Source organism: Sarcophilus harrisii, chromosome 1, assembly GCF_902635505.1.
Source record: "Sarcophilus harrisii chromosome 1, mSarHar1.11, whole genome shotgun sequence".
Taxonomy (NCBI): domain Eukaryota; kingdom Metazoa; phylum Chordata; class Mammalia; order Dasyuromorphia; family Dasyuridae; genus Sarcophilus; species Sarcophilus harrisii.
The window spans coordinates 536,350,609-536,365,558 of record NC_045426.1 but is presented as its reverse complement, the minus strand read 5'-3'; the positions used below and the strand labels follow the sequence as shown (position 1 = coordinate 536,365,558).

Genomic DNA, 14,950 nt, shown 5'->3' with positions numbered 1-14,950 from the left:
GTGTGTCATGGACAGACTCTTTTGGCAGTCTGGCAAAGCCTACAGACCCTTTCACTGAATAATATTCTCAAATGTATAAAATTAAACACAGCATTACAAAGGTAACCAAGTATAGAGAAATATAATTATAAGATATAAATGTATACATACACATATATTTCACATTTTTAAAATTCATTGACACCCCTCCCCACATAGACACATATATAATCAGTAAATAAATATCTATTAAGATATTTATCTTAATAAAGATATTATTTTTATTTTACTGCATTTCCTTCTCCTTCTCCTTCAATTACATAAAGTGTATATGTGCCAGGCACATATCACACTGGAGCTCCAAGGAATTCATGAAATCAAAACATTGAAGAGTTACAAAGCAATCTCTTTACAAAGAAATAAACTTCAAGTTTTCAATAATAGGCTTCTGTTTACTATAAAATAATATCTGAATCATAAGCCGGGGTTGATAAAAATCATGCAAAAACTTGCCTCATTTGGTTAAAAAAAATTACTGCTTAAGACAGTTGGGAGCATCTAAGGATATATGTTAACATCCTCATGTCCTTCAATCCTGATACAAAGGAAGTGTTTATTGGATTGGGGACTAGATCTTTCTGTGGGTGCCAACATAGTCAGGAATTTTTATGTAGAATGATCGTCCATTGAATCAAAGAGCTCATTTTACATATATCAATAAACAGTGAAGACAAATTTTGATTCCTGAGTTAATTTAACTGTGTTATAATTGAATGAATTAATAGCCTAAAGGAAAACAGATTTAATTTTTTTTTAATTATCAGAGCCAAATAAAGGGAGTTACCATCCAAGCTTCACATAGGGAAGTGACAGAAAGTAAGATGCTATGGGACTGGACACATAATTATGCTGGTGAGGCTGTTCACTTGCAAACATTTTCCTTAACTTCTTGGTGAAAGTCAAATACAAAAAGGAGACCGAATCCTAAAAGAAAGGAATCATTAAATATTAGCCATGATTACAAACACACATACAAATTCCTATAAACACAGCAGCTCACATTTCTAGTCTTTTAGGCTTGACAAAGTATCTTCCTCCAAGTAACTATATGAGGTAGATCAGACAAAGAGATCAATTAATCAATAGGAAGTATTAAAGAATAAAGAGGAGGAGGGAGCAAAAGTCATATAGCAAATAAATATTGGAACCATGATTGAACCCCAAGACTCTTGATGTGAAGTCCAGTATATTATACATAAATCCATATATATATGGATATCTACTAAAAATCACTGAACTTTTTGAAGGAATGACATTTTATAGATATCATATACTTATGTGCATGATCAAATATATCCATTGAGATCAGCTGAATACAAGTTGGGCTACTACATGTAGGGAGGTAGAAGAGAGTAATAGAAATGTATGACAAGTAGAAAAAAAATCAGGAGAGACCTGAATTGAATCAAATCATGTATCCCAGACCAGAATGAATGACTAATTTTCTAAACTCCAAGTAAAATTGAACCCAAAATCGTATTTTTCCTTACAAAACATGAAATTGAATCAAAGATAATTTTGTGGTTTTCTTTCGAAACAAAACTAAACAAAAAGTTCTGGTGAACATGTTCAAACAAGTCCTGAACACAGAAAGAGACATATAACCCAAAGTTCACCTGAAATGGATTTTATGGGATCATGCAAAAATACACATATATTTTAAAACTATTGAACTAATACTAATTCAAAACATCAACACAATAAAATGTATTCAAACTATAAACAGTGGTGTCAGAGATCCACTGTTCTCTGTTCCATCTCTATGATTCCAGCAACAAAGATTCTGGTAAGGTAACATGGAATGTTTGACAGGAAGGAATAAGCTTAGATCATAATGATGGAAAGGCAGGAAAGAAAGAGGCCTTAGAGTCTATTTAATCCATCCCTTTCATTTTACAAATAAGCAAACAGAATCTGAGAGGTTAAATAAGTCATAACAGAAAGTTAAATCCTTTTAGTGCCTCCTCATACCAAACCATAGAGAAACAGATTTCAGGTTTCCCATTGGCTATGGAACAAACTTAGCCATTCAAGGAACATTTTTAAAAAACTAATTGAAAGAATGGACCAAGGCTTTCACTTTTTTTAATTTCCTCATTGTTCCCCCACAGGACAGATGATTTCCAGTTCTACATATATACAGCCCTTGTCTCTCTGCTGAGCAAATAACAAATCTCCACTTGCCACATTGATATCTGAATGTCCCAAAGGTATCTGAAATTCAACAGGTTGAAAAGAGAATTCATTATCTTTAGCCCCAAATCCTCTACCTTTCCAAACTTCCCTATTATTGTCAAGGGTACTACCATTCTCCCAGTCACCCAAGCCTAAAAATTCAGTGTCATTTTTGATCTTTCCCCTCTTATCCAATACATGCATCCAAGCCACTGCCAAATCTTGTCATTTTTACCTCCACAACAGCTCTTGTATATATCCCCTTCTTTCACTCATACAGTTATAACCCTAGTTTAGACCCTCGTCACCTATGGCCTGGACCACTGCAATAACCTTTTAATTTGTCTCTCTGCCTCAAGTCTGTTCCTATTTCCCCACTCAGTTTCAAGATGATTTATCTAAAGTGTGGAACTGGCTATGTCACTCACCTTGATCAATGAGTTTAGATGCCTTCCCATAATCTCTGAGACTAAATATAAAATCCTCTTTGTCATTTAATTTGGCTCCACACTTTTGAGATAAATATTATCTGAGAGTCCCTAGATTAAATACTGCTGTCAATCACCAAATCAATGATGCTGAGATAGTGTAATAGTTTTATTTTGCTCAGAGTGCAGGCTCAACTGATTGTATACAAGAATCAATAAGCTCAGGTACTCAGTTTCAGCACCTTATACAGACAACAAATACATGATCAGCAAAAAAAAAAAAAAAAAAAAAAAATGGAATTTCACAGAAAGTAAGAGGTGAACAAATCAGTTCCAAGAGAGCAGTAATGAACTGAACCAGCTACACCCAGTGAAAGAACTCTGGGAAATGACTATGAACCACTACATAGAATTCCCAATGGTTCTATTTTTGTCCACCTGTATTTTTTATTTCCTTCACAAGCTAATTGTACACTATTTCAAAGTCTGATTCTTTTTGTACAGCAAAATAACTGTTTGGACATGCATACTAATATTGGTATAAGTTTTATGAAATTTTGTCCAAAGTTATTTTAGATACTACCTATGTTGAGAATCTTAAGGTTTGTCTGGCTCTCTCCCTTTAACAAAGAAATATACTTACAGGATATATAGAAAGTTTAAAAAAAAAAAAAAAGGTTGGTTTTAAAAAACAAGAGACAAAAAAGATTGTTTGTAAAAGAAATCAATTAGATTAAAAAGGTAATTAGAAGCTTGTATTAGCATGAGTCAGGTTTGTGGGGCTGTGTTAGTGATAACCTCAAGGTGAAAAGGCCTGTATTCTTGGTGAAAACTGGTACTTCAGGGTTCTGACTCAATCCACTGGATCTTTAATCCGCTCTAATTCCTCCACATGGGATCCTATGGGATAACCTAGTTAAATGCCCATTCTCAGCAGAAAGTAGTTTCAGAAGATTAGATCATCACCCCATATCCCAAAAGACTTTGGGCCCTATTTGTTTGGGAAGGAACTGGAATTGGTGGTAAATGGACCTAAACTACCTAATGTCTGAATGGGTTCCCTGTAAGGAGTCCATCAATCCTGTGAAGGAGATAGGTTATATTGGATTAATGCTACTTTCCTGCTACAATAGTATTTGGGACTCAGAATGGGAGACATCAGGTTAAAATTGGGTTAATATTACTGAGAAGGATGCCCCACAAATAATTTAGTTTAATGCTTTTCAAATTATAGAATTGTAGAGGCTTGACTAGCTATAGAGAAGTAAGTTCAATAAGTATTTGTGTTCTAATAGAGAAAGATGAATTTATGGACTTCTGTCCAATTTGAAATAATGTTTGGTTTGCTACAGAGGCTAGACATTTAGAAAATACAGATCAAAGAGTAAGTTGGGAATAGATATAATACTTATAGATCTTTTAGGAAGATTTGGAATCAAGATAATGTAAGCAATAGATACCAATGCTTGGATAGAATTAGTAAAGTACTCTATAAAGAGTCTGAACAAAAAGCAATTTCTATGTTTGTACTATGGGTTGCCTCACCCCCCAGAGAGTATCATTCCCTTTGGGTATGATAAACATGGGAGTAAATTCCTCCTGTTCCCAAAATAACATTCCTAGGGAGATTTCCAATACAGTATATTAGCCCCTTAGCTCTGAAGGTCAATCAGTTTGCTTCTCATGGAAGGGTGAAATATTCCAAAATCTAGGAATTCCGTGGCACGTACCCAAGTCGGAAATGTAATTGAGGGTAGCTCTGGCAATTTCTCAGGGATGATCACAGCCCAAGCAAATCTTAGGTGATATTATAGAGGCAGCCCTCTCAAACCTGCTTTGTCTGGGAACTGAGTGGACACCTGTGCATCAACCCAAATGGCTATTCCTTTTACCTTGGCATTTGAAAAGGAAAGTAAGACGGAATCAGGAAGAAATAAGTAAAGGATAGTAACTGATGGATCCAAGGCTAGAAATCTAGTTCTGGATTTGGGTCATTCCTACTCTGCTGAGTAAATATTATTGGATAAGTTACACCAGAGAGGCAGTGACAGGAATAGCAGAGTAGTGAGATGTCCCTAGCAGAATGGCTTGGAAAAATAAAATGACTCTGGACAGGTTATAAGTAGTTTCACTCCTAGTACAGCCCTGTCAGAAGAATTAGCAAAGAATTCAGGAATTAATTATCCGTACAGTGTAAGGAGATCTGTGCAGGACTTAATAGACTTTTATGAAGTGGGATGTAAAAAAGTATTAGACAAATTTGAGGGGTTAGAAAATGATGTGGAAACCAAATTATTAAAAAAGGAAAAAGGGGGAAATTGTGAGAAATGAATGGGCATTTTGGTTTCCACAGTTATGAAAATTAAATTAGAGAAAGAAACTTAAATTAGACACATAAAGACATCAAAGAAAAATCAAGGTGGAGTTTATCTTCCTTCAAAAGAATGTAAGCTTCTGGGGGGCAGGGACGGACTTTTGTAATCAGGAATAGTGGCCTGAGATTTGAAAAGAATCTTGTTCTTTGCTCTTAGCCCTCCTGCTACCTTCTCCCATCTAGAATATAAGCTGCTTTGGGGCAAGAACTCGCTATATAATAAGGGGTAGAGATTCATGTCATATAACTTCTGTAACATCCAATTAATTGGGAATCAGGGGAGGGTCTTGTGCTTCAGGATAGGAAATAAAATGCTGCCCCTGGAGTTTCAAAGGTATATCTACTCACTTTGGCACCCATTCTTGCAAGAATGTAAAATAAATATTTTTTGTATTCTTCAGTGAATCAGTGGAGTTCTTGGTAAGATATTTTATTTCTTACAGCATATATTTTGAGTATAAAAAGCTATTATTTAAAAAAAAAACTTATCATAGGGTAGACCATATTTTGTAAGCTGTCTCAAAATAGGAATTATATTTTCTAATTCCTTTCTATCTCCTCATCATTCCTCTTAAGGCAGGGCACATAGTGAGCTCTCAATAAGTGTTACTGACTGGCATTGCACTGAAGTCAAATCAGGGCCCCCTTCTGGCTATCCTGGACCTTCAGGAACCCTAGGTTCATTCTCTAGGACTATCTTTGACTCTGAGCACCTATAATATTAGTATCCCTTAACTGAGAAAATAAATTAAATTCTATGAATTCAAATTCAAATGCATGTAGATGTTGTTGGTTATACACAAAATACAAGTTTGCAATTATGATTAACTAATTTAATCACAATAAATAAAATGCAATTTTGTATCACATTAAAAACTTGTATTTTATTAAAAACCAATAGCATTTACATACATTTGAAAAACAATAAATATATACACCACACACATATATGCATTTGAATAAAATCAAGGTCAAAATGATATTGCATGATGGGTACAAGGATTTGTAAACCTTCTGCAATAATAGGTCTTGGGCTTTAGTAAGGGTCTTCAATCCATAGATAGTAAGCCACAGTCTAGAGTTTCAATTTATCTATTTCAATTAATTTAGAAAGAAATACTTACTTGGGCCCACGAATCCACACTGTAGAAGACTCCTCTTTCTGTGTAATTTATATTTCCTTTACTATTTTCAGCTAAGGATACATTTACATTTGCATGACATTTATTTTTCTGCAGTTTTATTCTGTCAAGAAAAATCAATTATAAATGACAAGCTTCCAAAAACTATTTACTAATTAAGAAATGAAATATTTGAATAAGAAGGCTAAAGAATAATGAGATATTCATGTATCACAAGACATTATTAGAGCATGAAGGAAGTGTAACAGGATAAGTCTTTTCTCTGAGCTTATAGGGTCATAAGAGCATGAATTTAGGGCTGAAAAGGATTTCAGAGACCATCGAGCTGCAGACCCACCAGCCTTTACAAATGAATAAATGACAGAGGAGGGATCTCCACAAAGGAAATTACAGAATTTAGCATTCAAAGATACCTTAGAGATCTTCTAACCCACATCTCCTATTTTATATATGGAGCAGATGGAGTGGATAGAGTGCTAGGCCTTAAGTCAGTACAACCTGAGTTCAAATCCAGCCTTAGACACTTATTAGCTGTGTGACCCTGAGCAAGTCACTAAACTCTGCCTTAATCCACTGGGTAAAGAAACAGCAAACAACTCCAGGAGTTTGACAAAACAAACAAAACTCATAGACAGTATGGTCCATGAAGACTTGGATACAACTGAATGACTATACAGTAAAATTTTGTACATGGAGTAACTGCAACCCCCAAAAGTAATTTGCCTACAACATAATTAGTTGGCTGCTATATTGGGACAAAAAATAATGGTTATTCTTTTCCCCATTTTTTCCTGTACTACAAGAGTTCCACAAAGCTTTCTAATAACACAAAAAGCTACCACTCTTAAAAAATTACTCAAGATGTTTTTCAGAGTATCAGAATTCTAAGTGTTCAGTGATTAATAAAGCTAGAGTTCCTTCTGGATCATTAACAGTTAAAGGTTTAGCTGTATTTGACCAAAAAAAAGGTTAAATGCAAATTTTACCATGGTATATAGTATTTTATCCCTTAAAGATTTGACAAGTTACATTATTAAAAAAAAAAAGTTAAATGTTTTCAAATTCAAATGTTTATCCCAAAACATAATTCTAAAATGCAGGAAATCAAAGATAGAGATCCTCTATCATCACCATTGGGAATGAGCTAAGGAGGATAAGAGATTCTCTTTTGAAAAGTAACAGATGTGTTGGTGTTAATTAGGAAATGTGAAGGTTGATAATTATCACAGCTTTCTCACTAGGAAACATAATGCTATTCCTGTCCTGGAATATAGAAAGTCAGAGAGAAAGAAAATTTGTCATTCAATTTATGGCTGGCATAAAAGGACTAGCTTAGAATGAAAAACCATAACTTCTGCCCTATTCTTCCTTTAATTAATACTTATTTTCTCCTTTTCTCAGTCAAGTCCTCCTCTTTCCTATATTTATCTTCTACTCTGGTACAGTGGAAGTCAGAGAACATGAGTTTAAATCCCATTTTATTATCTCTTTGACTTTGGGTATGCCATTTCACCTCTCTGGGCCTCAGTTTCCTAATCTGTAAAATAAAGAATTTGGCAATTTGGCCTCTAAGTTCCCTTCTAGTTCTGTATCTATAATCCTACAATAATCTATATCTTCAAGTGAAAAGAATTGTGCCAAAGCTCCAAAAACAACATTACTTAAATTTTGGTTGTCTCTGAAACATACTAAAAGGCTAAAATTGAATTTTAACCCCCTGCATCTCCCCTTACATCCCCTTGTTAAAGATTATTACAATGAGTATTTAGATTATAATTCTGTGGGAGACAATGATATCCCTTAGATAGGATATGATTTCAAGGACCATAGTGATTAAAATTTGCCTCTGGTACAATATGCCTTAGGATACAACAGAAAAATCCATTCAGCAAGAATCAATTAGGGAAACATTTTCCATTGAAAGATCCACAGATTGCAAATGGGCTATCTTTTCTGAGTGTCAGAGGCCTGGCTAGCTCTAAATCTCTGATCCTATGAGTAATCACAAGGGCTGTTAAATGAAAACATCAGTATTCCACTTACCCAAGGCTGCCATTATGTTTGGGACCACATGCCATGAACAGAGGATTCTCAGGTAGGGAACAGTCACTATAGGAGTATGCAAAAAGAGGTGAAGTTTTTTCAGACCATCTTCTGAAACATATTTCACTTTCAATTGTTTAAATTAAGAATTTCAAATTCAGGGGCAGCTAGGTGGTGCAAGGAATAGAGCACCAGCTCTGAAGTCAGGAGGACCTGAGTTCAAATCTGGTATCAGATACTTAACACTGTGTGACCCTGGGCAAGTCACTTAACCCTAATTGCTTCAGCAAAAAAAAAAAAAAAAAAAAAAGTTCCATCACACAACAGTTAAGAACGCTTACACTAGAACATAAATAACAAATGTTTTGACCAGAACAGAAAGCATTTAGCCTGAACAAGAGGGACCCTACTACTTCTCAAGACAATCCATTCCATTTGGTGGCATTTGAACCGTTAAGAAGTTCCTCATCACTATGTTGCAACTTATACTCTTATAACATAATAATAACAATATAAACAACTACTAATATATGGCATTTTAAGTTTGCAAAGCACTTCAAATATTTGTGTATATTATAGATGAATTATCTCATTTGAGCCTCACAACCTTTTGAAGTACTCTTATTATTCTCATTCCCCGGATAAGGAAACTGAGTCTGAGGGAGGTTACAAATTACACAACAAGCAAGTACTTAAGGGCAGAATTTGAATTCAGGTTTTCCCGATTCAAAATCTAGCACTTTTTCTATTATACCACAAAACTTCCTTACCCATAACTTCCATCCACTGGTCTTGGGTCTACCCCTTATAGCTAAGCAAATTAAATCTAATTCTTCTTTCATAGAATAACTTTTCAAATATTTGAAAACAGTAACTGTGTATCTTTAAATTTTCTCTTTGACAACTAAACTACTTACTTTCTTTAACCACTGCTCATATTTGCCACCTTCTTTCTCTTTCTGATAGATTAGGTTATAGCTATACCATAATGTGTGTGTATATATATATATGTTATTATTGATAATTATTAATTATTATTAATATATTATTATGTAACATGTTAAATATAATTATATATATATATATATATATATATATATATATATATATATATACACACACACATATATATATATAATCCCTGGAGCAAATTGAAATTCCTAGAAGGTAAAAAAATTATCAGTACAACATAAAGCACAAAAAAACAAAATAATGCCTCACCTGGTCCCATTCTGTAACATGTAGCTTGTTAGATGAAACATATTAGTGGACCAGAATGCCATGTCATCTAGTCCACCAAGGAAATAATCTTGTAATTGTTCCACCAAAAATGGGGACTTTTTTGCAAAATTTGGGTAAAGCTATATAAAAAGCAGGCAAGGAAAAAAACAAAATAAATAAGATGTTGGTCTGATATCCATCAGATTCTTTTCAAAGAGTATTATATTTATAATGATATAAAGAAGATTACCTTGGAAAGAACCAATATCTCACCATACCTGTAATATAAATTATAATAAAATGAAAGTTGTATTTCCTAGAAAGATGTAAACCAAATGATGAAAATAAAGTCCTACCAAAATATATCCATTCCAAAAGATTAAAAACTGCAGTGTGCTGATAAAGGTTTAACAAGTAGCTCTCAGGGTGGGGGGTGGAGGGAGAGAAAATGAATCTATGGCATATTTTTAGTTTATTCTGCATTATCAATTATTTTCTCCATCACTTTCTTCAATCTAAGCAATGAACAAAACTATAAAACAGGAACCAATTGGTAGATTTGCTGGTTTCCAATATATAAATGCTTATACTGAAAATTTAACATTAAACTCTAATAAACTGGTTTGAACAAGTTCCAACACACCCCTATCTACAAATATGCAAAATCCAGATAATAAATGTTACTAAGATAATGAGAATATCAGAAATGTTTTCAAGGAAGTATATTATCCTACCATAATAGGTGGAGCCTCTCCCCTCTGTGAGGGTTTTACAGGAAAACATGGGTTAGAGTTACTCAAGATAGGTGGACATGGATGGATTGTGATGGGTGTATCCAAATAGATGAGATCACAGATCCATAAAAGTGTTGTAAATATTATTATAACAAATCCACAGGAAAACTAACTGCCATTTTTTTCTTTAAGTTTTGGGAAAGAACTGTCTATATTAAACTTACAATTCTAAGAACTGAAGATATGAACAGTCAATTATTGCTTTTTTCGTTATGACTTCCTTGCCATAGAGCTGCTTGTAGATTCCCATTAGGTCTTTGACAGGTATATACCTGAGAAACAGATTAGAATCAATGGAAAGATATCTTTTGATTTTGTTTAAATTAATAAAATCTAATTAGACACAACCCAACCAAAATATTTGATGGAGTACATTTTAGTAAAAGAATCATTGGGGAAATTCTAAAACTAAAGTTTTCCATGTACAAGCCTGGAATTCAAGGGCTATTTTTTCTTTTGCCTTTTTTTTTTAAATGAATTTTTTTCCTACACTAGTTGTTAAGTAAAATAAGATATTATAAAACAAGGTTCCTTGAATAACATACAAAAAAAAATTGTGCCTAAATTACAGTTTTAGAGTCATTGTTGAAGTCAGTAAATTTTGTAGGAGGGAATACAAAATTAGCCTTTTAGTTTATTGGATATGAGAGAGAATTGGAATAGTGATTTCACAGACACAGGGAGACCCCAGGTGAGGAAATTCCATCTATTAATGTAGGTTGGGTACTTTTTGACTTGCCTAATGTCACACAGACAGCATCTGTCAAGAAGTGTTACTTGAACTTAAGGCTTCCTGACTTTGAAGACAGCTCTCTATCTGCTAAACCATGCTGCCTCACTATGCTACACTTTATTTTAATTTTTTCACATATCTGTGTATATAATTTATTTTCTAACTTATGAGAAAAAGGCAAACATTTCCATTATACAGTATATTTTTTAAAAGATTATTGCACATGAAACTACAAATCTATTATATATAACTTGCTATTCCTTTTAAATATATAATAAAGTTATTATGGAAATTTTTTCTCTTCTGTCTTGCCCCCCAAGATGGCTACAATCAGACACAAATAGGTATGTACATATACCTATATACATATACATGTGTGTGTATATATGTGTGTGTGTGTGTGTGTGTGTGTGTGTAAAATTATTCTACGTATACTTCTATTTATAAGTTCTTTATCTGGATGCAGTCTTCATTTGTTCTTAATAGTTCATTTGGGTATCTGTAATAGTCAAAATGATTTATTTGCTCAAAATCATTCTCAAAACAATATTGCTATTATTGTATACAATGTTTTTTCTTGGTTCTGTTCATTTCATTCTTCACTATTTCATAAAAATCTTTCAATGTTTTTCTAAGATCATGGAAATCATTTCTAATAGCACAGTAATATTCCATCACAATCATACCAAAAACTAAAAAGTTTTGGGGATTTTTTTTGTAGTCTGGAATTATGCCCAAAGAGTTATTAAACTGTCTATATCCCTTGACCCAGAAATACCATCACTATATCTATTTTCAAAGATAATTAGGGGGAAAGAACCTATATATCCTAAAATGTTTATAGCAGTTCTTTTTTTGGTGGAAAAAGAATTGGAAATCAAGAGGATGCCCATCAATTGAGCAATGTCTGAATAAATTGTGTTATATGACTGATGGAATACTATGTTACATTTTAGATCACAAGAGTTATCTGTTAGAGTCTGAAAACTTTTTTTCCCACATCAGATTTGATAGGGAATAATCCTAAAGCTTAATTTCAAGTCAGTCCAACATCCAAGGCAAGAATAGTGACTAATCAGGAATGATTTTAGTTAGAATCATAGAATCTTAAGAGTTGAAAGGCATCTCAGTTATTATCTTGTTTCATTGGTGATCCAGGGAATATAGGATACTCACTACCTTTCAAAGCAATTCACACCATTCTGGGACATCTTTATTGTTTATTTATTTTTTTATTTTTTCCTAATATTCCTGACATTTAATTTTTTTTTTTTTTGCTTCAACTCTATTGGCTTTGCTGTACTTCTGGGCCAAGAAAAATAAATCTAATTCTTTTTAGTTGGGGTTGCCCATGACAACCCTTCAACTATATGAAAACAGTGATCATTAATGTATTTCTCTAGCATATATGAAAAATAATAGCCTCTGGTGAACACCAATTTTTGCTTTTCAAAAGTCCAAAATGAAAGAAAAAATAGCAATTCTAAATTCCACTTAAAAAAAGCAAATATCTGAACACAAGATATTCTTACCATTTCCGCCCGAGGTAATTTAAATTAAGTTCAAAATGGCTCAACACATCTCCTCCTACAGTGTGAGAAAAATAATTCAATGTATATTTTATCTAGTGGGGAACAAGACCTAGGCTGCTTTTTGCTTTAGCCCTACTTAAAAATATTTGTTATATTGAATCTGAGTACAGGATTTAAAAGAGTGGAGGACTTTGATTTAAGGATGAACTGTGACACTCAGCTGTCTGTGGGCAAGGCATTTAACCTCTCAAACTACTTGTACTATTTACTTTTAAAGACTGATATCAAAACAAAAAAAAAAAAATGAAAACTTTTTTTTTAATTTTAAAAATAAAAAATTTAAATTTAAGAAATTGAATTAAAAAAAAATAAATGTATGTTGAATGGAAGAAGAAAAAAGGAATCATGACAAGAAAGTACTTTGCAAATCTTGATTAAGTCACAGGTGATTTCCTTAAGGTATTAAGGAATACCTAAAGAAAAAACTCTCCCTAAAAATGCAGATCTATAATTCTTTTCAATTTTAAGTTTATGAGGCTCTAGGAGGTTACAGATTTAGTGTCTTGCCAGGAATTATACAACTCATAAGTGCCAGGTACAGGGTTTGAAGGAAGTTTTTCGAGAATATAAGGCTAATTCTAAAACACTATGTAAATGTGATCTATTACTATTATTTTTTATAAATTAGGGAATGATAATTCACATTGCAAAAGATTTTTCATTTTACAAAAGGATTCATCGGAATAATTTCTTAACATAAAAACTTCCAAAATATACCATCATCTGTTACTTGATGGAATAGTTGAAAAATAAGAAAGTGATTATTGTTGTTAATACTATTTATAACAATATACATGACTATAGCATTTTAGAGTTTAAAAGGCTTGTTCCCCAAACAAAGCTTGCTAAGTAAACAGGATAAATAAACATTATTATTCTTATTTTATAGAGGAGTAAACTGAAATTCATAAAGGTAAGATTTATTATAGTTCAGTTGTTTTTTTCATTCATGTCTGACTCTTTGTGATCCTGCCCCACTTTGGGGTAGTCTTGGCAGAAACATGGGAATGGTTTGCCATTTCTTTCACCAGCTCATTTTACACATTAGGAACTGAGGGAAACAGGGTTAAATGATTTGTTCAGGGTTATAAAGCTAGAAAGTATCTGAGGGAAGATTTGAACACAGGAAGCTAAGTCTTCCTAACTAGGTCTGGCACTCTGCCCTTTGTTCTACTAGTTGACCATGAGAAAATTAGAAAGATATAAATAAAAAATTACCAAAATCACCAACAGAATGAGCATCTTGGTAAGAGCCATGAAAATCAATCTGAAAAGTAGAAGAGTGAACAGTTATAAGTCATAACAAGAAAAATAAACTGGGTTTTTTTTGTATAAAAACAATGAAAAGATGGAAACACAAAATGAAGTAAAGAGAAAATCCTATGATATATATTGGTTTGTTTTTTATACAATGTAAATATTTTTAACTTGGAATTTTTTTTCAATTACATGCAAAAATTTTAACTTTTAAAAAAATGTTGAGTTCCAAATTCTCTCCTTCCCTCTCATTCCTCCCCCCTCAATGAGAAGGCAAACAATTTCATATATGTTTGACAAGTACAGTCATGCAAAGCATAACTCTATATTCATTATCTTGTGAAAGAAAACAGACCTTTCCTCCCTCAAAAAAAAAAAAAAAAAACAAGAAAAGTAAAGTAAAAAAGTATATTTCAATCTGCATGTTCAGACTCCATCAGTTCTTTCTCTAGAAGGTGATCATACCTAAGTTCTTCAAAACTGTCTTGGGATCATTGTATTACTGAGAATATACTGCTAAGTCATTCACAATTCCTTATCATGCAGGGCTATTATGGTATGTAATGTTCTGATTCTGCTCACTTTACTTTCTTTTCATGTAAGTATTTTCAGGTTTTTCTGAAGCCCCTTATAGTGGGGTTTCAGAAAGCACAATAGTATTCATCACAATCATATACCACAACTTGTTCGACCATTCTCTAGTTGATAGGCATCCCTTCATTTTCCAATTCTTAGCCATTGCAAAAAGAGTTGCTATAGATATTTTTATACAAATAAGATATTTCCTCCTTTTAAAAAGAATTTTTCTTTGGGATACAGATCTAGTACTGGTATTGCTGGATCAAAGGCCATACACAATTGTATAACCCTGTGGACAGAGTTCCAAATCACTCTTCAGAATGGTATCAGTTCACAACTTCACTAGCAATGCATTAGTGTCCCAATTTTCCCATATCCCTTTCAATATTTATCATTTCTCTTTTCTGTTATAATAATCCATCTGATTTTGATACTATTTGCCAGGCCCTGTGTTAAGTGCTGGGGACACAAGAAGAGGAAAAAGACCTGACCTCAAAGAATTTACAATCTAATGCGGGAGACAATGTGGAAATACATACAAAGCAAGCTATATGCAGGATAAATAGGAAATAA

At 33.1% G+C, this 14,950-nt stretch overlaps 1 protein-coding gene across 2 annotated transcripts in view; it reads right to left on the bottom strand.

Moving 5' to 3' along the window:
* Positions 1-14,950, bottom strand: part of GPLD1 (glycosylphosphatidylinositol specific phospholipase D1) — a 61,213-nt gene that overhangs the window by 19,295 nt on the left and 26,968 nt on the right. For both annotated transcript variants that reach the window (XM_031946779.1, XM_003760134.4), the window contains 8 exons: positions 13,760-13,808; positions 12,482-12,536; positions 10,381-10,488; positions 9,673-9,700; positions 9,423-9,562; positions 8,202-8,267; positions 6,141-6,261; positions 824-963 (listed from right to left, as the gene is read on the bottom strand). In XM_031946779.1, the coding sequence (XP_031802639.1) occupies positions 824-963; positions 6,141-6,261; positions 8,202-8,267; positions 9,423-9,562; positions 9,673-9,700; positions 10,381-10,488; positions 12,482-12,536; positions 13,760-13,808 (707 nt within the window). The remainder of the gene's footprint in view (positions 1-823; positions 964-6,140; positions 6,262-8,201; positions 8,268-9,422; positions 9,563-9,672; positions 9,701-10,380; positions 10,489-12,481; positions 12,537-13,759; positions 13,809-14,950) is intronic.